General features: G+C 41.3%; 1 protein-coding gene across 4 annotated transcripts in view; it reads left to right on the forward strand.

Moving 5' to 3' along the window:
- RNGTT (RNA guanylyltransferase and 5'-phosphatase) overlaps positions 1-20,834 on the forward strand; it is a 438,367-nt gene that overhangs the window by 224,845 nt on the left and 192,688 nt on the right. For all 4 annotated transcript variants that reach the window (XR_005595781.1, XM_039528842.1, XM_039528843.1 and 1 more), the window contains one exon: positions 2,043-2,111. Coding sequence is in view for 3 of the 4 variants with exons in the window: in XM_039528842.1 (XP_039384776.1) it covers positions 2,043-2,111 (69 nt within the window). In the remaining variant the exon portion in view is untranslated. The remainder of the gene's footprint in view (positions 1-2,042; positions 2,112-20,834) is intronic.

The raw sequence follows: 20,834 nt of genomic DNA on the forward strand, positions 1-20,834 counted from the left end.
ACTAGCATTTTGATTATTTATGGTGTGTTGAGCTACACTGCTGTGTACCATTATAACTACAGTTAGACACAAATCTTTGTCTGGTACCTTTTCATGCTTTTTAAATTAATTCCTTACTCAAGGCTGGATTCTGATACACTAATTCACCCTAAGTAGTAGCTTAGTTACTGAGTAGTCCCTGTCATTTAAATGAGATCATTCCGAGAGAGGCACTATTGGGCCAAAATTTTCTAAAGCTAGTTACATTTTGCTGTTTTATATATCGGTTTTTGCTGTTTTATTTGATCTTGAGGTAATCGACTGATCTGTTAATTGATTTTTCAAACATTGCCAAGGAAGCGCACAACTTTAGATGATTGTAGAGAAGCCAATATTATAAATGATAAATTAAATTAGGTACCTATATAACTGGCATGATTTTCACAATTTCTGGTCACTCACAGCTTCCATGAAGTCATTGTTCCCAGAGACTTCATATTTAGTTACACATTGAGATATGTGGTCACTTAACATAAATACTTACCCCTTTGGTTGGTTTGGTAAATATTTCTCTCAGGTAGATAAATCTTGATGTTCACCTCAACAGAAGTCAGAATCTGCGTGATATATAACAGCACTTTCATTCAGATAGTGACTTTAATTAGTGCAGTCGTTTTTACTGGGTTATGCATGTTAAGGATTCTGCTTTACAAAAACTTTGTATATAATCACTGGAAATTTTCTTTTAGTTTCAAATATAATGTAATCTTAAAAAAATGTAGTATTTCATATGTTTAAAATAGCAACTTTATTAATTGCATTTTGGTAGAAACCTACCATATATACTTGTTCAGAAGCCGAATTTTATTAGTAAAAAAGGGACGCCCCAGAGAAGGGGGTTGGCTTTTGAACGGGTATAGAGAGGGAGAGGTGGGACACAGCACCTCCTTCCAACAGAGGGAGCAAGGAGAGGCCGCACAGCCAGCAGAGCGAGAAGGGAAGAGGCGGGGCCAGAGTCTCTCCGCTTCTGGCCACACGGCTCTCCCCCGAGCCTCCGAAGCAGCTGCAGCTCTGGGGCTGGCAGGCTACAGCTGTGCCGCTCCGCCCCACCCCCCAGAGCAGGCTGTGGCCATGCCGCCAGAGCACACTGCGGCCGTGCCACCCGGCCCAGCCCACTGGAACATGCTGCGGCCATGCCGCCCGGTCCGGCCCGCTGGAGCAAGCTGCGGCCGCGCCCCCGGTCTGCCGGAACAGCTCCAGCCAGGTCAGAGACATCCTCCCCTGGCCCTCCCCAGATAAGGTGGGAAGGGATGGAATGGGGAGAGTGTGGGGGTCCCGGGCTAGCGGTGGGCTCATGTGGGGGGTGGTCACAGGGGTTACTCCTCTGACTCCCAGCTTCTTCCCACTAAAAAATTTCCCCACCAGTTGCTGACCCGGCCCATCAGGGTAAGCAGCTGGCGTGCCGGGACACTTTGTTTACTTAGGTTTACCTCTGTGCCTGCAGACGCTTGAGGTAAACAAACCATCTCGGCTCACCAGCGGCTTATCCTGATGGCCCAAAAGCCAAAGTTTGCTGACCCCTGAATTATAGAGTCGGCTTATGAACGGGTTATAAAAATTTTCTATTTTTACTTATCCATCTTGGAGGGGGTCGGCTTATAAAGGAACCGGCTTATGATCGAGTATATACGGTATCTTGTCCCATCCTTGAACAGCCTTTGTGTTACCAGTACTTTTCTGAAGTGTATAGAATCATCAGGTTTTCCAAACATCCTTTTTCTAACCCTAATGTTTTTCTCAAACTGGTACTGTATCTTGAGGTATCCCTGCTACTTTTGTCTGTGTATTATTTGTAAATATGTTAATTTAATTCCACCAGATCTGTTTTTTCTTTGTATTTTTCATGTTTCCCAGATTCTGAATCCATGCTTTAAATGATATTCTATTTATTTAAAAAAGAGGTTACTGAAATACTATGGAACTTGTATCAATGTGGAATCTTTCAAATTAAACACTTTCCTCTATATTGGAAATATTATTTTTGTTTTGTTTTTGTTTTACAGCTTCTTGAAGGAAGTTTTGCCAGGGAAGTCAGTCATGAAGTGGATGGATTGATTTTTCAGCCTACAGGTGTAAGTTGTAATGGAACTTAATGTTATTATCTTAATACATTTAAAATATAGGATTGAAAACTTCCAGTTATATTCCTTCACTTGTGCTAATGAAAAAAATTTCACCATCTGCTACTAATGAACATTTTTCACCATCAATAAGTCTTTGCTTTGGTGAAAGCAGCAAAGAGTTCTGTGGCACCTTATAGACTAAAAGACGTTTTGGAGCATGAGCTTTGGTGGAATTACTGTCAAAGAGTGCTTAATTTATCAGGGCTTTCCAGGGCTGATCACCAGCATCTCTAGGATTGGTAGTTCATATCCCTAGCACCTCTGAGCTTATTGTGTCATTTAAGAAAGTAAAAAAAAAAAAAATTGCTTGAGCCCTGGCACCTCTTTCATTATAAATTAGGCACTGCCGTAGATGCACTGTTATTTCTGTTTCTCCTGGTTCTTAATAAAATTGCCATTACAGAACTGATTGGAGTCTGTATGCTGTGTTCTGTGTGTCTTTGGAACCATTAACAGGAGTTTAGTCAGAGGAGGAGGTTGCTATGTGCCAGTTCACGTGTGCAGTACAAAGACCAAAATAATAAATAGGTAAGCAGTTCCCCCTCATTCCGTTCCTGTTTTTATGGAGCCTGTGGATTGTTGAAGCATTAGTCTGTGACCAAGCGCTGGAACCACAGTGATAATAGACCAGATTAAGTACAAGTTGGTGTTCAGGGACTTTACACAGCTGCTACTATTTGTCACTTGTGCAAACTAGGCCATAAAGTGTGAGATCTTTCTGTATCAGTACAAAAAAGCGTGAGATCTTTCTGTATCAGTTACTTAAGAACAAAGGCTGAGTACTCAATGTAGTTGGCTTCCTCAGGGAAATTTTAAGTGTTGCTACACTGATTTAGTTGGGGATTGGTCCTGCTTTGAGCCGGGTGTTGGACTAGATGACCTCATGAGGTCCATTCTAACCCTGAAAATTGACTTTTTAAATAACTTGAATAATATGATATATGTGTGAATCCTCTCTAAGAACTGAGAGTAAAGATTGGGTGCATCAAAAAGCTTCCTGAGAGAAATACAGATGGATCTGTCAGGACTGTCCTTACCAACAAGCAAAACAATACAAACGGCTAGTGCTCAGACTGGAAGAGATGAGGAAAAGGGAAGTAATGGTATACAATGCAAGTTCATAGAAATGGTTTGCTGAAATGCTAGTGTGCTTTCTTAACTATTAAAATAAATGTCTTTCGAAAGCAATTAAATAACATAATTTCCTGATATGATCTCTTTCCATTTTGGTAAACAGTGTCCTTCCACCCACCCACAAAGCAAAGAGCTCTCTTTATCTTACTTCCTTACTTGTAAGCATTAGTTTTGGTGATGTCAGCCCAGCTCTAGGAATAGGACTAACCTGTGCTCTTCTCTGCTGGTTCTGCAGCAGCTAAACACAAACAAGTGACTGGCTTGGCCTTTTTTGTTTCTCTGTGGCAGAGTTGTAAGTTTAAAAAAAACCAAAAACAGAATATGAACGTGATAACACCACAGAATATTATTAAAATGTAAACTGATGGGAAAAAAAGGTTCCAAACGCTTTGTATTGAATTGAAGAATTCATGTAACTCAGGTTACATTACTTTATTTATCACAGCCTTTTCTAGCGGTAGTAGAATTGTCTAGGAGAGTATCCCTAGTCTTTCATTTTGTTGCAGGAAATAAGTACCTAAAACGTTGGTATATTTTTAGAATTTGTGCCTTCTGATTTAGCATATAGGGAAGTTTGTAACTGAATAAAAGCTTCATGGAATGTATAAAATGCTCCTCATTACTTTTTATTTTAAAATATTGGTGAGACTTTCATAGCGCAATTATTGACCACATTTCAGTATATATTGTTTCAGGATTTATTAAACTTAGTTTTGTTCAACTATTGTTAATCGCTTATTTTTAGATTGAACAATGTGTAATTTTCTCAGTGTATTTTGTAGCTTGAGTTGAGATAATTTAAAGGATGAACCAAAGTATTCTTTCAAAAGGAAATATTATGAATGTAGGAATATTAGACAACAAAAAGAAAATAGGCTTACTTAAACTGAAAGCCCAGGAATTGTTATTTGAGGTTGCTAATCCTCTGTTCTTATGTATTACAGATGTTTTAGATGAGTGGGAGACTTTATTGCATAGCAGCAATGTTTAAAAGCAACAGAGTGCACTGAAGACACCTTGAGAATATTAACTTGAATTTTCTTATCTTTTTATTCTTAAGTTTGCATTAGCTCCAACAATGTTTTAGATGTTTTCCAAATACAGAGGAAGATACAGTCCTTGCCATTTTCAGTCTAAGATAGACAGGTGAATGGTGGCGGAAAAGGCAGGCATCTTGGTAGATGGAGGAGAGGCCCTGAGATTTAGTCAGAGAGAGAGAGATCATTAGAAACCTTAATGAGAGTAGTTTCAATCAACTGACGATGCTAGAAACCATATTGGAGAGGATCCAAGGTGTAGCTGGAAAAAAGGAACTTGCAGTTTGTAAATGTGATATTCAATGAGTTTGGAGTTTGGAGATGAAGGGGAGCAGAGAGATGGGGAGGTAGTTGAAGAAGCAGGCGGAGTTAAGGAATAGCTTTGGAAGAATGGGGAAGCCCAGATTATAATTATTGTGGGGGAAGGGGAATAGGAGATAGAACAGGTTTGAAGAGAATGTCAGAGTGGGGGCAAAAAAAGCCAGGGAGAGGTGGAGCCCCTGGATAGATGGAGGGATTAGAAGAGGCATTTTCAACAAATTTAATATAATTATATAAAACTCTGTATTCTGCTGTAATATTTTTTAGATTACACTTGCACCCTGCGTCTTATTGTGCTAAATCCCTGTCTAATTATAGAATCAGAAATGTAGGACTGGAAGGGACCTTGATAGGTCATCTAGTCCAGTCCCCTGCACTGAGACAGGACTAAGTATTTCTAGACAGTATCAAAAGTTTTACTAAAGTCGAGCTGTATCACATCTATTGCTTTCCCCTTTCTTGTCAAAGGAGGATATTAGATTGGTTTGACATGATTTGTTCTGGACAAATCCATGTTGACTGTTATCACTTCATTTTCTGTTAGGTGCTTACAAATTGAGTGGTTGATTATTTGCTGTGATTGCTGCTGTTCCCCCACAGATTCCAACCCTTCCCCCAGGTCTCCATGTTTTGACTTACCTGTGGGCTTTTGTCTCCTGCTGTCATAGGTTTATTCCCCACTTTGAACTTTAGCGTTCACAAGATGGGGACCTGCCTGGACTCCTCTAAACTAATTAGTTTAGATCTGGTTCTCGCTGCCACCAGTCAAGTTTTAAGTGTCTGACACACTCCCTGTTCCCCCAAAACTTTCCCTGGGGAACACAGATTCAAACCTGAATCTCAACACAAAGGGAAACAAACCATTTCCCTCCTCCCCTCTCCTAGTGCTTAGGAGAGATACCTGATTCAAACTCCTTGAATCAACCAAAGAGGGATTCACTTTTCCCCCTCCCCTTCCCCTGAAAATCCAAACAAGGGAAGAAATCAATCAAGTTCTAAAAAGAAAAGATTTTATTAAAGAAAGAAAAAAAAGTACACTCTCTCTGTATTACCAGGATGCAAAAATACAGGGTCTAACTTATAAAAACTGGAGAGACTTCCCCCTCCCTCCTCCTCAGAATAATCAGTAACAGCAACAGAAATAAAGAATTCTTCCAGCAAACACACAATTGCAAATATAGAAAGCAACTCAAAAGACTAATCTGCCTTTTTTTACTAATACTCACTATACTGGATAGTAGGAAATACTCCAGGAGAACTTGGAGACATGTCTGGCCTCTCTTAGATCCAAAGAGAGCACACAACTCAAACAAAGAACACAGACAAAGCCTTCCCTCCACAGGGATTTGAAATTATCCTGTCCCTTGATTGGTCCTCTGGTCAGGTGTTCATCAGGTTACTGAGCTTGTTAACCCTTTACAGGTAAAAGAGACTTTAACCCTTAACTATCTGTTTATGACACCTGCCCTCGTTGAACCTAATTTTAAAGTCTGCCTCACTAAGTTGCCAGTCTGTACCAAAGATACTCTTCCACTTCCTTGATAGGGGGAACCCATCTCTGCTCAGCAGTCCTTCTTCTCGGAACAGCATTCCCATTGAGGGAAGCCAAAGTCGTCTTAGTGACACCATGAGTGCAGTCATGCATTCACCTCTACGTTGTGTCTGTCTCTGTTGGGCCCCTGCCTTTCACCAGAAGGATTGATGAGAACACCACCTTCACCCTCAACTCCTTCACCCTCACTCTCAGAGCCCTGTAGTCACTTCTGAGCTGCTCAGGGCCATACCTTGCAGTATCATTAGTGCCCAAATGGATGAACAACATGGGGTAGTAGTCAGAAGGCCAGATGCGCCTCATCCTCCCCAGATGCCAGGTCAGGCCAGCAGATTGATGCTTCCACCCCCCTTAGAAGGAGTCACGGACCACCACCACCCTTCTTTTTCTCTTGGGAGTGGTGGCCCTGAATCTCCCAGCCTTGGAGGATTCATGTCTTCTCTCTTCCACCTGTGGGGGGAGATTCCTCATCCCTCATTGCCAGCCCAGTATACTATTTAAAAATTTTACTGAAGGTGGGTTGGGAGCAGGGGAGGAGCACTGTGTGCTGCCAGAAATAACCACCAGCCAGTTTCCTCCCTGTGAAGGAGCTGTGTCCTCCCCCCAGGTGGTGCTACATGCAGTCCTCTATAGGCACCCACTTCTCTAGCTCTCCCACCTGCTTCCTGAGAGATTCCACCAGTAGGCACCCTTCACATTGGAAGGCCTGGCTTTCTGTGATGGGGAACCAGAGGCCACAGTCTCTTCAAATCCACACCAGGACCTGAGTAGAGGCATCTGTGGTTAGGTTCTCTGTCTGGACACTGGTGCAGGTGGAGTAGCCAGGAGCAGTGCTAGCATTAGTGATGAAGCCATACTGAACCATGCCGATTTTATTCTCTCTCCCTCCTAGAAACTCTCTCTCAAACTCCTCTGATTGCTGTCCCTGGTTGCTTAGTGTCTGACTTTTAAGCCCTTCTCTCTTAGGTAAGTCCTACCCCCCACTCCATTATCACACAGGAAGAATGACCACAAAGGTCATCAAACGACAAGAGGCTAGAGCCTTGCTAGTGCCCACTCAGCTAGCAGCTAGCAGACCTCTGGCCCCCACTCCCACATTGTCCCCAAACACATAAACCCTAACAGATCACATTGTAAACTTTAAGTAAGCCACAGGGGGAGGTGTGTGTGTCGGGGGAGGAGACAAACAAGTTCGCAGCTCACTTCAAGAATTAGTGCTCACTCCTTCTTCATCAGGAGATCTCCCTTTCAAACTTCCCTGTTTTGCTAGCTCCTGGAATAATTCTGGGATTCATTCTGGGATAATTATTTTTTGCCAAAGTTGCAGTGTTGAATTTTTGTTAATTTGGGGAAGAGTTATTTTTATTTAATGCATTTGTTCTTGTGCTCTGTGTTCTTTATTAAATACTAGGGAGGTAGTCTCATGCATGTGTAGATACTACTACTAGCTTCAGGAAACGCTGATGTTGAGAATAGAGGTGGGTGGAGAAAGGTATTCTGTTTTGTGAAGGAGTTTGATATTTAAAAAATTGGTTTAATTCTGATTCAGAATGGAAACCAAAACATTTGAAATTCTCTATGAAAGAGAATGGTGTCCCAGCTCTGGGGAAGCCCTCCAAGCTGTCCCAAAGCGAAACACCTTGGAAGCCATAGAGACCCGGCCCTAGGCAGTCTGCCTGAATGGTTTGATTTCAATGAATTGGAAAATTCTGATGGAAAAAAAAATTGTTGGAATTTTTCTGACCAGCTTTAGTGTACCTATTATGTATAATGAGGTCTGTTTTCTTTCTGTGCTTTCTTCGCTTCTCTCTAAGTTCCCAAGTATTAACTGAAAACTCAACTTTGCTCTTTTCTCCTTCTGTTTGAAAACCAGATCACACTACACTTGGTAGATAAAAGTAATAGTGTTGATGTAATCTTCTTAGACTGCAGAGAAGGATCTGGGAGTTGTGGTGGAACATAACCTCAACATGAGTCAGCAATGTGATGCTGCTGCAAAAAAAGCAAATGCAGTTTTAGGTTGCATTAACAAAGGCATAGCATGCAAATCACAGGAGATGATAGTACCACTCTACTTGGTGCTTGTTAGGCCTCAGCAGGAGTACTGTGTCCAATGTTGGTCATCAATGTATAGGAAGGATATAGAGAAACTGGAGAGGATCTAGAGGCAAGCAACAAAGATGATCAAAGGGATGGAATGCAAGCCATATGAGCAAAGACTGAAAGAACTGGATATGTTTAATTTGGAGAAGAGGAGATTAAGGGTGGGACGTGATAGCAGTCTTCAAATACTTGAAAGGCTGCCATAAAAAAGATGAACAAAAGTTGTTTTCTCTTGCCACAGTGGGCAGGACAAGAGACAATAAATTCAAACTACAGCATATCAGATTTAGAGTAAATCTCAGGAAAAACTGCCTAACTCTAAAAACAGTAGGAAATGTAATGGACTGCCTAGGGAGGTTGTGGAAGCTTCTTCGCTAGAGATTTTCAAAAGGAAGCTGGATAACCATCTGTCTTGGATGGTTTAGACCAGTGGTGGGCAACCTGCGGCCTGCGGGCTAAACACGGCCTGTCAGGGTAATCCGCTGGCGGGCGGCGAGACAGTTTGTTTACATCGACCGTCTGCGGGCATGGCTGCCTGCAGCTCCCAGTGGCCACGGTTCGTCGTTCCTGGCCAATGGGAGCTGCGGGAAGCCCTCCACTGGTTTAGACCCAACAAATCCTGCATCTTGGGAGGGAGTCAGACTAGATGACCCTTGCAGTGCCTTCTAACCCTATGATTCTATGATTTTAGACTTCGGTGAGGCACTGGATGTGTTACCACTGGACATTCTGCTTAAAAAACTAGAATAACATGGCATACATTAAACAGATTAAAAACTGGCTAACTGACAGGTCTAAAAACATAATTGTAAATGTGGAGTCGTCATTGAACAGGTGTATTCCTAGTGGGGTCCTGCAGGGTGGAGTTCCTGCCCCTACACTATTTAATATTTTTATCAATGACCTGAAAAAAAAAAAAAGTCATCACTGATAAAGTTTGCAGATGCCAAAAAAATTGGTAGTGGCAAATAATAAAGAGGGATGGGTAACTGATGCAGAGTGATCTGAATCACTTGGAAAGCTGGGCGCTAGCAAACACTATGCATGTTAATGTAGTCAAATGTAGTATATACACTGAGGAACAAAGAAAGTTGGCCATCCTTACACAATGGGGGAGCTTATCCTGGGAATTGAGCTCTCAGTGCAATCTTGTGGCCAAAATGTGATCCTTGGATATGTAAAAAGGGGAATCTTGAGCAGGAATAGAGAGGTTATTTTACCTCTGCATTGGTAGGCTTGGCAGGATATGATTTTAAATCGATAGGTGTTGGTAAACGTCAATTTCAGCTGACACATTGAAATCGACAAACAGAATATCCATGGGTAACAGTCAGTGCAAATGCAGCACCCGCCCTGCCCTTCCTGCTTTCCCAGGACCTTGTGTTTTCATGGGTCAGGTGTCAGAGCCCTCCACAGTCTAGGTGTCATGGAAATTTAATGAGCAGGGTGTGGCAGCAGAGGTCAGAGGGTTCCCTGTACAGCTGCAGAGCCAGTCACCTTGGATCCCTGCAGGCTATGAGTGTAGAGAAGAATGCAGTCCTGTTATACCTATCTCATAGAGGTGGAAGGGACCCCAAAAAATCATTGAGTCCAGCCCCCTGCCTTCACTAGCAGGACCAAGTACTGATTTTGCCCCAGATCCCTAAGTGGCTCCTTCAAGGATTGAACTCACAACCCTGGGTTTAGCAGGCCAATGCTCAAAGCACTGAGCTATCCCCAGGATGTTGATGCTGATAAATTGGAGAGGGTTCAGAGAAGAGCCATGAGAACGATTAAAGGATTGGAAAACATACCTTTTAGGAATAGAATGAATGAGCTCAATCTATTTAGCTTAACAAAGAGAAAGTTAAGGGATGACTTGATCCTAATTTGTAAGTACCTACATGGGAAGCTAATATGTTGTAATGGATGCCTCGATCTAGCAGACAAAAGTATAGCAAGATTCAGTGACAGGAGCAGCTTACCAAGGGTTGTGTTGGATTTTCTATAAATGACAATTTTTAAATCAAGCTAGGATGTTTTTCTAAAAGATAGGCTCTAATTCAAACAGAAATTATTTCTTGAAAGTTCTGTGACTTGTGTTATTCAGGAAGTCAGACTAGATGTTCACAGTGGTCCCATCTGGCCTTAAAATCTATGCACTCGTGATACTGATGTACAAAGCAGGAAAAAAGGGCTGGCATACCAAACTTGAATCCTGCTTGTATACATTAATTAATCCATTTGATCACACTATCCTTTAAAATATTATTCACAACAAATTCAGTGATCTTCTTAATTATAATAATTTATTTCTGGTAGTGCCTGTAGTATGCTAAGTGCTTTAAGGTCTAGAAAATATGACCTATGAGGAAAGACTGAAAAAAGAAGTAATAGGCATAAGTTGCAGCAAGGGAGATTTAGGTTAGACATTAGGAAAAACTTTTTAACTGTAAGGTAGTGAAGAACTGGAACAAATTACTTATAGAGGCTGTGGAATCTCCGTCACTGGCGGTTTTTAAGAACAGTTTAGACAAACAGCTCTCACAGATGGTGCAGATAATAATTAGTTCTGCCTCAGTTCAGGGGACTGGATAACCAACTGAACCCCCTTCCAGTCATACATAACTATGATTCTACAGAGGGTCAATGAGTAAAGTCTCCAGACATACATACTGTACATTTTCACAAATAATGTGTGGAGAGCAATGGAGGTTCTTGACCAGTATACAACTGAAAACTTTTTGTAGGCGGTTTCATAGTGACTCTTGCCCATTTTCTCCCATACCAGTTATCCTCTAACAGCTGCACGGTGCGACACAAAATACCATTTTTTTTTCTCTTTTTTCTGTTTTGTTCCTTTACAATTCTTTCTCTTCCCCCTTTGCTTTCTTTTTCCTTTTTTCCACTGCCCATCTTTGTTTGTGTTTTCTCCATTCTTTTAAATTTCCCCTTCCTTTCCTGTCATTCTTCTGTAATCCTGCCTCCCTTTCCCTTCTCCATTTTCTGTCACATTGAAGTACTGCTGATGCAGGACCAAACTGCTGGGTCAACTCGCACTGATCAGCTTTGATCCCTCTGCATGGAATAGGTTGGCAGAGCAGGGACTGAAGCTGAGTGCTGCTTAAAGGGAGTGAAACTGACCAGCAAACAGCTTCTGAGACAAGGTATGTCTCCCCATGTTTGTGGCCCAGATCCTGAACAAATTTGCCCTGTAGTTTGTGGGTAAAAGCCTAATATGTTGTTTGTGGTTTCTTAACATCCATCATATAACTTTTGAATTTTTAGAATAATTTGTTCTATAGGGTGACTGCAAAATGATTTATAATTTTGTACCCTCATTGTGGAACATTTCCAGTTTGCCATTCTGTGTTTTTAATTGTTTAGTCAAACTGAAATCTCAAAAATAGCTTCTTATCTTTAGATGTCAGGATCAGTTCTGTGACCTGTGCCCACTCATCAGTAAAATTACTTCTGCTATCTGCCTTGTAAATCATAAACTTCACTGGGCCTCTGTAGTCTGTCTAAGAACACCTAATCTTCATGGAAGCAAGCTCTTCAAAACTGATTTACCAGCTGCCTAGCCACCATTATTTTGCCCTTCTTGAGAAAGGGGTAGCAGAATTATTTTATTCTAAAAGCTCCCCAAAAGAAAGTTTGTTGGCCACAAATAATGAAGGTTTACAAGGCATCTGATACACTTCTTCTTGCACTGAGGCACTCATGAGAGGTTTGCATCAGTATCTTTATTCTTTCAAATGCCTGGTTTCACCTCTTGAGTCCTCTGATATTTTTACAGTGGCTCATGCTGATTCCAATTTGACACCTTTGTGTACTCTTAGTTTGAATGAGGCATAAACTCCTATCCCCCCCAGAAAAAACCATGCCCCCTGTTCCTCTAAGATAAACACACCATTTTATATAGTAGACTGGCTTCATTGTCTAAAATAAGCTCTCAAAGTGTCACTGAATCCTCTCAGCCTCATAACTTTTCTCTATATGCAGCACCAACAAGAAACAAAATCACTTGAAAGAAAAGGAATAAATAGTTATATTTTCATTCCCAGTTAGCATTACATGTGGTTTTTGTATTAAACCCATCCACTCCAATGTTGAAAATCTCACTGGTAACTTGGAATACTTAATTGCCTATTAATTGTTTGAACTACTTCCGTTACAGTGACCAGATTATCACCATCTTTCTTTATACAAATTTGACCCCAAATCACTAACGGTTACCATTGCATGAACTGGCTTCAAAAGGTCATGTTTTGTGTCATTAAACAGGGCCAAGTTCACTTCAACCACTTCATACGATCTCATTGCTGGTTTCAATGTTTGGCCCAATATGTCTTTGAAAACTGCTCTGATAGTTGGAAAACATTTGCCAGTAATTTAAATCCTGTAAGTCTGAAACTAAGCTATCAGTCTACTCTAATGAGTGATGTTTTTTTTTTCATTATTATTTCTTCTATTACAGTAGCACTCATCGTGCCAGGTGGTGTACAGACATAGAGTAGACAGAGTCCCTTCACTGAAAGGGACTATCAAATATTTAAAGTTTTATATACATTATTTTCCTATACAAATATGTTTTCTGTTTAAGTTTTGTAATTCTCTACTAGTCCCTGAACCTATCCGTTATTATTTCCAGCTGGCTTCTTATGGACTTCACAAGCAGAAATGATTCTTGAAAGGAGGAGAGCATTGCCCCACAAATCTGTATTGACTTGTGCTATTAAAACCTTTTTTGTTTCATTACTTATGCTGAACATCTAGCTGGTTAGTTGGGATTTCCCCCACATGAAGAACATTTGTGACTAAATCCATTACTGGTCAAAACGGCCGCTGCTATGCCAGCATGTATCTTTCACGTTGCTGTGGGCTGCCCTTTAATGAAGAACCTACTGTCAATTTGCTGAAATGGCACTGACCTTTACAGCAGCATTATCTGGCCATGAATGGCTATCCGTTGTTGTTCTCAATTTCCATAGCAGGGTTCCTGGCAATTCTTCTCTCAAATTGCTAATTGTATCTCAACTACACAATCTCATTATATACTTTATGGATATTCAAAAATTTATTTTAATAAGGCACAGCATATCTTAAGGAATTTTTCCATGACTTGGATGGAACTTTAGGATTGTCTTGGCCATCTTATTTTATCATATCTCTTTAGGTTTTGGTTTTATTTTTTAATCAAGGTACGTTTTGGACACCAAAAGATAGGGATCAGATTCCGTAGTTAATCATGGAAAATAAAAGTAGTTTAATTGTTCAGGTGTGGTGAACAAGTGTAACACCCTTTGACTTAAGTAGTAGCAGAGGATGCGCAGCATCTCAGAAAATCACATCACTTTTATTTAGGTTCTCCCTGCCTACATTTTCTTCAGATTCATTTTCTGCTACCATTCCTGCTACAGTTATATTTTGAAGTGCAAATGTATGTGCTATTTACCCAACTTGAACTTCTTGTTTAACCTGATTCCCTTCATCTGCCTGCATAGATGTCACTGCTATTCAGTTCTTAATGAATGTGCCAGTTCTCCTAGCTATGGTCTCTTCTTCACTTATGGTGTACACCAGGGGTCTCAAACTCAAATGACCACGAGGGCCACATGAGGACTAGTGCATTGACCCGAGGGCCGCATCACTGACACACACCCCTCACGCCTCTGGCCCCGCCCCCACTCTACCCCTTCCATTTGGCCCCGCCTCTTCCCACCCCTTCCCTGCCCCATTCCAACCCCTTTCTCAAAGTCCCCACCCCAACGCTGCCCCAGGGGGTGCAGCAAGGGTGCAGGATGTGACAGGGGCTCAGGGCAGGGAGTTGAGGTGCAGGAGGTGTGCAGGGTGTGGCAGGGGTCTCAGGGCAGGGAGTTGGTGTGTGGGGTGCAATATAGTGAGGGGTGCGGCACAGGGTCGGGGTGCAGGGTGGCTCAGGGCAGGGAGTGCAGGAGGGATGTGAGATGCAGCAGGGGGCTCAGGGCAGGGAGTTGGTGTGTGGGGTGCAAGAGGGTGAGGGGTGCGGCACAGGGTCGGGGTGCAGAGTGGCTCAGGGCAGGGAGTGCAGGAGGGATATGAGATGCAGCAGGGGGCTCGGGGCAAGGAGTTGGAGTGCAGGAGGGGTGAAGGATGCGGCAGGGGGCTCAGGGCAGGGAGTTGAGGTGCGCAGGGTGCAGCAGGGGGCTCAGGGCAGGGAGTTGGTGTGTGGGGTGCAAGAGGGTGAGGGGTGCAGGGTGCTGCAGATGGCTCAGGGCAGGGAGTGCAGGAGGCGTGCGGGGTGCGGCAGGGGGCTCAAGGCAGGGAGTTGGGGTGCAGGAGGGGTGCGGGGTGCGAGCTCCAGCCCAGCGCCTCTTACCTAGAGTGGCTCCGGGGTGGCAGCGGTGCGCACCGGGGGCAGGGCAAACTCCCCGCCTGCCTGCCCTGGCCCCCGGCCCCGCGCCGCTCCATTCCAGGAAGCAGCTGGAACTGTGTCCCTGCAGCCCCTGGGGGAGGGGGAAGGGCTCAGGGTTCCATGCGTCTGCTGCTCTTGCTGCTCCTCCAGGTACCTCCCATGAAGGTCCCATTGGCCGCGATTCCCTGTTCTCAGCCAATGGGAGCTGCGGGGGCGGTGCCTGGAAGGAGGCAATGCAGGAGCCCTCTGCCTCCTCCCCCTCCTCCCCCCCCGGATCGAAGGGACATGCTGCCAGCTGTTTCAGAGAGCAGCGCAGGGCTCGCAGCACCACAGGGGACAATCCTGCGGGTAGGCAGAGGGGTGTGGGGGATCGGGGAGCTTGGTTGGCCACACGCAAGAGCCCCCCCATGTTTGAGACCCCTGGTGTACACTATCTAAAGTTCTTCATCATTTGTAGGGGATTGAATTCCCTTTGCTTGTTTGCCACCTACTCATGGCAAATATCCAAATTTGGTCTAGAACTCTGATGTGCAGTTTAGAAATCCCCTGTAATCATTGTCTGACATAGGATTGCTGATAGGCATTATGTATGTATTTTCTACATATATCAGCAATAGTCATCCTAAAGGTTTTCCATTTACCTTAATGGGGCAGTCTGGGTATATTTCATCTGAGATATTTTACGAAGTACGGTAGTTATGCCTGTCCCCACTGTAAATGTCAACAAATGTAAGGAGTCATTTGTTGAATTTGGATACTAGAGGCTTGCTTTTTAAAAAAAAAAAAAACGAGACTTGAGTTCCATGCAGTCTACTAATTTCATTTGGTTATGTAGTACCCGTGTCTTAGTGTGAAACTCCAAGGAGCTTGTTGAGTAGGTTTAATTCCATCGTGATAGTTGTGCATGATTTTTCATATTGGCAGCCAACAGACGAGTGACCATGTGTGTCAGATATGGGTGCTGAAGGCATGGTTTTCAGCTGAGAACACCAAAACAGGCTTTAGCTTTAGCAAATATGCCTATGCTTAAGACAATGATCTGTGTGTAATGCAGCATTCCCATACTGTGCTATTCTATGTATATGTTGGAAAATATGTAGAGTAAACATACATATATTCCATTGCTGAACAAAGCAAGTTTATAGCTACTTTGAATTAGTGGGATTCTTCACTGAATGACATGTCCAAACTTTTGGATCTTCATAGTGAGGTGGATCCACACCCAGCCCTTCACATATGCATACTATTAATGAAATGATCAGGTGCATCCATGGCTCTGCCCCTACCTATCCAGGATCCTGCACAGAGCTTTCTCAGGGTGGGGGACGGGGTGGATAAGAGGAAGAGCCCTTGGAATCAAACTGAGAAATGTACATCAGCTCTCCCCTATCCCCATGTTACAATGGAATAACTAAAATAAACTGAGTGCATCCTGAATCATTAATCTCTCCTTCGCCACTCAAATTGAATGATTTGGGAAAATATCTGTAAGAAGAGTCTGTCTTCTCCTGTTTGTATTTCAGTAGTAGGGCTAATAGATTCCTAGTACTAAATTAGTTTCTTGAGACTTCGAAGTTCACACAAATATCTTTCATAAAACTATTTTTTTGCTTAGCTATTGATATAAACTAATATAGCTATTTTTCACTTAGCTGTTGATTAAAACTAACAGTTTCTATCAGAATGTTAATATGTAAATTGATCTTCATTTTGCAGCTGTACTTTATGTAGCAATCCAGCATATCAGCAGTACATCGTAAACAGACTTCATACTAGATGCAAATGAGTAAGAACAGGGTTGTGAAGTCTGGATGTTTTTCAGAGGATCACTCCCTCTACCAACAATTGAGTGTGTTTAGTACTTTTTGAACAGCTAGCAACTATAGTAAGGCAGAACATCTGATTATATGGTTCTGTATATAGCTGGCTAGCTTACTTTGCATTCTTCAGTCTTCAGCGTTGAGTTCACTTGGAATGAGTGAGAGACAACCAACTGGTAAAGTATGTGAAAAAGCTGTTGATCAATACTGCAAACAGGTGACTGTTGTGGGTTTTGTTTTTGTTTTTTTGATTTAAGTAATTACCAAACACCATTGTGAGGATTTCTCACACAATATGTTTAAAGTTGTTCAAGGTGTTCATTGAAATAAACTCTTTGTAGAATTAGGTAGATTAGAACATTAATTATTTGTTCTTATTTCAACAAAATATAGCCACAATAATGTTATTCCCTGTTCCAGGCCAGCAGCAGGTTTCCAACATCATTCTGTAGCTTTCAGTGAGCCCTTGACACCCGAAAAATGGGAAAGATCAGTTGGTGTTTATTCCACAAACACAATTTAAGGTCTAAGACTTGAACTTAATAAGAAAGTTGCAACCTGTTTTTATGTCAACACCTTTGTCTTTCAGTAGAGCAAATATTGAGCAATTTAAAAAATGATTAAAGCATTTGCCCTGAATATATTCCTCTAGCTAATTGACTTGATGCGCAGGTGAAGCAGTCAAAGAAAGAACTAGAAGAATCAAAGTTGATGTTAATGAAAAATAGTTGTTCAAGCATAAAAACTGACCCAATTATCACTGCAAGTATTCATAAAGAGAAATGTTTTCTGCTTAATGCTACTGATTCTGTCTGAAATGAAATTGTCCAATTTGCTGAAGATGCTGTTCAACAATGCAGAGAAAAATGACAGTGAAGTATTTATTTGCTCAAGCAATCAATAAAAAAGGAAAAAGATGAGAAATTCATACGTGAAATCATCCCAGATTCCTGACAGATGGCTTAAAGACTATGCTGAACATCTATCTTGATAAGGATGTAACAGCTAACATAGTGCTAAAACTTATTGTGGAAGCACAAAAATTCCACCATACTGATGGTAGGGTTGACTGAAAAATGTAGATTGATGCCATAGTTTCCCCATGATGCTCAATGGAACGCCCAAGAAAATTTTGTGTCTACATTTGTATCAAGCAACTAAAATAAAGCATGCATTTTACAGAAGGGACACTACAGAGAGCTGCTAAATTTACCAAAGCAATTAAAATAGGTGTCTGAGAGGCCTGTCAGATTACAAACTGCTGCTGTCTAAACGGAAACCTGACTTGATAAAATTAATAACAATGAACTGGAATCATACATGAATAAAATAAAAAAAAATTCAAAGAAGTTATGAAACCTATTTATTATTTAGCCCACACAACCAAATACGGTGGTCATTGGGTGAGCCCAGAGCAGAAGAATTACGATGAAAATATCCTGAATTTGTTCCTGTCTCCTAACATTTAAATGCTTGAAAACAGTGGAAGTAAAATCACAGAAGATGAGGGCAATGGAATTCAGAATTTTAAAAGATGTTCACTTAACATCAGTTGAGTAATTTTTTTCAGCACATTTGGATTAATTTAGCCAAAATTTAGATGGTTTTGGTTTAGCCAAAATTTAGATGGTTAAAATGTATCTGTGTTCTAGGTCAGATACAAAAGTGTTATGGGCCTAGCTGGTATTATGTTGTTGGGTTTTACTAATAGAATTTGCAAACCTTTCATTTTGGAAAAACTGTCCATTTATGTTTGATGAATAAATGTGTATGAAGTGAATCAGATCAAGTGTTTCATTTTATAAAACCTTCCATAATTTTTTCAGAAGAAAAATAACTGGCTTTTTTCCGGGGAGAATTAGAACAGCCACTCTTTAAAATGACCCATTTACTGTTCCTGTGTAATAACTCTAGAGAAAGCAGCAGGAATTCTACTAACAGTTTTCATTCATATAGTACTGAATGCCAAGAAACCTGCCATTTAAGAATGTTGGTTGCCTTAAGTGGTGGATAAAAATGTACAATCCTGGATTCCGTACAAAGTCAAATTGCAGGATTTTGGTTAACTATAATTGTGCATTGTATACACCAGATCACCTACTCTGTTTGCAGTACAGGACAGTAAAACACATCTAGCCATTGTTGCACTGAAGTTGGAGGATTTAATGGCACACAGTTGTGATATAATTTTGTTTCCATCAGGCTCTTGTTTTTCTCTAAGGTAGTTTTGCTCAATTTTGTATTGCTACAGTTAATCTGTTTGCCCTTACCTTACACTAAGCTTTGGTTTTAATGTTGCATACTTATTAAATATTAATGTTTTTATTAAATCTTTACAGCAGTTAGATATACTGAATGTTACAGATAGACTGTAAAATGAGAACTGGAATTAAGCTAATATTTCATCTTGGAGCATGTTAGGAATTAGAGTGGTTAGCTGCTGTACCAGAAATGATGTTACCATGGAGAGAGCTTCTGTTTCCATGACATTTGCTCGCATATTTTGATAGGCCTTCAACTGAAGTAGGGTTTTGTCCTCTGTCAGATTTGGTGGGTGTCATTCCACTTCTTCCTAAACTGTGTTTGTGTGTGCTGGTTTCTCATTACAAAAATACATTAATTTCTCAGGATGTTATTGTTGATATGCCAAAAAATAGATGCTTTTAAACTTTTGGCATCCGGAAGGCAAGTTGTTTATTATGCATTTTTTTAATTGGATTAGATTTTCAAGCTTGGCTTTAAGTCGATAAATGTGCTTTTCTCATATTTTTGTTAATTAAAAAACCCCTTCAACTGACTTTAACTTGTACTAAAAAGAATTACCACCAGCTCTGTCGCTAACTAGCATTATACCTGTGAAACTGCTTTCTATTAAGTGGTATTTTGGGGAGTGGATAGACTTTAAACCAGAATATCAGGCAAATTATTGTTAAAGAATTAGTTGATGACCAGAAGGTAAAACTACAAAATCTTAGTTTTCTTAGAACTGAAAAATATATAATGTTGTTTTTTGAGCTGTGATATTTTTAGTGTCCATAAAGTTAACATTTTGTTCTACTAACAATTTTTTTCCCCAATGAACAATAATAATTGCAACAAATATGGTGACAGTCTCCCAGCAGTGTTTGCAACTCTTCTATACTGAATTTTTTTTAATTGCAGTCTCAAATGTATTTATAATAGCTCTTCTTTATATAGCGCATATTGTACACTTCATTCTTCACCTATTATTGTTGTCCCACTTAGCAGTAAACAGAAATAAAGACTTTTCTGTCATCCCTGTGGATCTGCTCCACCCATCCCCATTAGTCTTTATTTCTTGTTTCCTAGAAATGAGGAACAGTCGCAGAATTCTCCAGTCCCTCCCCGGCTCCAAACATTCCTGGTTCTTCCCCCTGAAGAGAGGGGATGGGGAAGTAGAAGACAAGGAAATAATTTGGCAGAGCTCAGGAGCAATACAACCAGATTTTGAAGACCCCATTGCAAACTCAGCTTCTCTGCTTTCACCTCAAGCTGTCTCAGACCCTACTGGTTTAATTTTACTGGGCCAGAGATGTATCAGCAACTCTTTGCTGCATTTAGGTGGATGGATATTTGCTCCTCTATCTCCCTCAGACAGACCATCACATGGTGCCAGTTCCTGACACTCACCATGGTACCAGGTGAATGTGTCAGTTACAAAGGGGTTCCTCTTGTACAGACATTTTTTCCTCATCCCACAGTATTTTTCCACGGGCCACCAAGGGGGAGATTTACTTCTTCCTTTCCTCTTTCAGTGCTTAAACTCATGAAAGTAGTACTGCAGTAACTCTCACTGAGAATTGGCGTAAAATGGGGAAGAATGTGTTTTTTCTTCCCTTTCACTAAGCAGTTTTACAGACCAGACAGGAGAAGAGATTGTTGTACACCAAAGTGAGCTCTTTCTTATGTTTCTTTATAGGGCTCTCTTACCTCTTCTGGGGTGGATTGAGTACACCGGGTGGAGGGCATACGCTGCCTGCCCCAGGTAGATTTAGCTTTCGGTATCCAGGTAACTCAACCTCTGTAACTAATCGAGGGACATTTCTGCTTACCCACAGTTTTTCTTTACTACTTTTCCCCCAAAATCTTAGGTCCATTTCCAGCATAGTACTGTTACAGGGTAGGCCTTTTAAATCCCTCTTCTAAGATCTCTCATTGAAGTTGAGATGGAAACACACACAAGTAGGATCCAGAAAGGCAAGGAGAGCAAGCACCATCCACAGAACTTAAGACTGTTATTTGGATAGCTTTTGCTACTTTAGAGTTAGAAGCCCCTGGTAATCAGCTACAAGACTATACTTTTGGAAA

The sequence above is a fragment of the Mauremys reevesii genome, linkage group 3 (assembly GCF_016161935.1).
Source record: "Mauremys reevesii isolate NIE-2019 linkage group 3, ASM1616193v1, whole genome shotgun sequence".
NCBI classification, from domain to species: Eukaryota; Metazoa; Chordata; order Testudines; family Geoemydidae; genus Mauremys; species Mauremys reevesii.